At 45.4% G+C, this 2,030-nt stretch overlaps 1 protein-coding gene across 1 annotated transcript in view; it reads left to right on the forward strand.

The window, feature by feature from the left end:
• The window catches only part of ankrd27 (ankyrin repeat domain 27 (VPS9 domain)), a gene marked incomplete in the record, with an annotated part of 18,036 nt that overhangs the window by 5,916 nt on the left and 10,090 nt on the right, over positions 1-2,030 (forward strand). The window contains 4 exon segments of the mRNA XM_035665736.1: positions 545-623; positions 1,372-1,498; positions 1,585-1,677; positions 1,888-2,009. Of these exon segments, the coding sequence (XP_035521629.1) occupies positions 545-623; positions 1,372-1,498; positions 1,585-1,677; positions 1,888-2,009 (421 nt within the window).

Raw genomic sequence — 2,030 nt, forward strand, 5'->3', positions numbered from 1 at the left:
TCACTCTCTGCTGATAAACACTGATTAAAAGATAAAAATAACACGTGAAGTGATTCAGTATCTTACATATGAAACACTCTTTCTGTCCACTGACTGAGTTTCTTTATCTCACGCTGTAGTCGGTTATATTGCACATTTATTGATGATTGACCTCATCAGGGAGGAAGTGTGACTCACATTTTGTCTGGTCAGTGTGTAAGTCAGCCGTTCGCCTCTCTGGACAGGCGGAGTGAACTCCACATGATCTCTGAGCGCGCTCTCACTGTCTATAATCAGATCAGCTCACAGGACAATACCTGCTCTGTCGGCGTCTAATGTGTTTGTCCAGTTTGCTTTGGAAATCCGAGCTTATTGGCCCACAACAACCCCGCTGTCAGTCAGCAGAGTGGTACGATCGGCTCCTAATTAATGTTTGTCCAGCGGCCAATTTAGTCATTTGCTCCGGACAGAGGCAGAGTGTCAGGACTCAAAGTGTTATTTTTTGTGGGTTTTGCTGTGTTCACTGAGTGTGTGTGTGTGTGTGTGTGTGTGTCTTCCCCTGCAGTCAGCATAGAGGCTGTGAGTGCGGACGACCTGCTGTCTGTCATCCTCTATCTGCTGGTGAAGACTGAAATCCCTAACTGGTGAGCCTGGAGTGGGGATTCACTGTGACCTTTGATCTTTTTTGGGTTGTTTTGAGGAAACAAAAAAGCTGATCTGTCGTTTCTGGAGTGTGTAAACGTCCAGTAGCATCACTCCTGTCTGTCATGAGTCAACCGGAGAGGGTCTGCAGCCCTGCTAGGGCCGACACAGATACTGATTATTAGTAATCAGTAAGCCTCTATTACTGACTGTACACTGTAACAGAACTTCTTGTCCATCTTCCACAGCAGCTGAATTACAAAAAAAAACACATTTTAAAATGATTGAAACTGATTGTTTTTGTCCCTCCACAGTGCATAAAGACATACATAATCTTATACTCCCTTTCTACATATATTTATCAGCGGTTGGATATTAAAAGAACAACACATACCTGCAAATAACAAACAGTGAACAATAACTAAGTTAAATACTAGAAACATCTTTGCCCTCAGCTGTGATTTTCCTCAGTAGATCTCATAGATGTGAAGTTGGACCACCTTCCTGCACAAAGGTCACTTTTATGCAATTATAGCTAGAATTGCTGAACTGGTTTTGGTAGAAAAATGAGACAATCCAGGTTAAAACTGATGCAGTCTTTGATTTCAGCACCAAACTGTTGCCTGTTAGCTTCAGTCTGACTTTACTCCGCTATAAAGCAAAACACTCTCAGTTCTTGGTCTCAAGAAATGTTAGCCTGCGTGTTTTCTCTCTGTGTAGTCGGTCAATCACAGTTACTGTTGTCCTCAGGATGGCCAACCTGAGCTACATCAGGAACTTCTGCTTCAGCCACTCCAGTAAAGATGAGCTCAGCTACTGTCTGAGCACCTTCGAGGCAGCGGTGGAGTACATCAACCTGGGGAAGCTGCAGAACACCGTGAGTCGCACAGGAAGGCAGATTTTATTCCCGCGTTGTTTCTCAGCAGGCGTTGAAGGTCGACTGTGTTTTCTCTGTCCCCTCAGGGCTCAGGTGAGCTGAATGACAAGGCGTTGTTCAAAGAGAGGATGAGTCTTCTGTCTCAGAGCGCTGCCACGCCCATCAACTGTCTGTTTGAGGTGAGTTCAGGAAGCTAACCCACTCAGCAGACATCCCAGAATCCATCACTTTCACCAGTTTTCCAAACAGTAATCATTAAGGCTGAGCGCTGAGGTTGACGTTCCTCTAACGGTCCCCAGTGTGAAGACAAGTGGTGTTTTAGGGAATGTCGATGTTTGTGATCATACAGGTATATTAATTTCTCCTGTGTGTGTGTGTGTGTGTTGTAGCACATAGCGAATGGAAACGAAGTGGAGGTGGAATGTCTGCTGAGTGAAGGAGAGAGAGACGAGGACGTCAGGATGTGTCATCCCCTCTGCTCCTGTGACCTCTGTGACCTTCAGCTGTCTGGGTCAGCATCCACACACACACA

This window comes from Morone saxatilis, unplaced genomic scaffold (assembly GCF_004916995.1).
Source record: "Morone saxatilis isolate NCDOM2014 unplaced genomic scaffold, NCSU_SB_2.0 Contig2, whole genome shotgun sequence".
Classification (NCBI taxonomy): Eukaryota; Metazoa; Chordata; class Actinopteri; family Moronidae; genus Morone; species Morone saxatilis.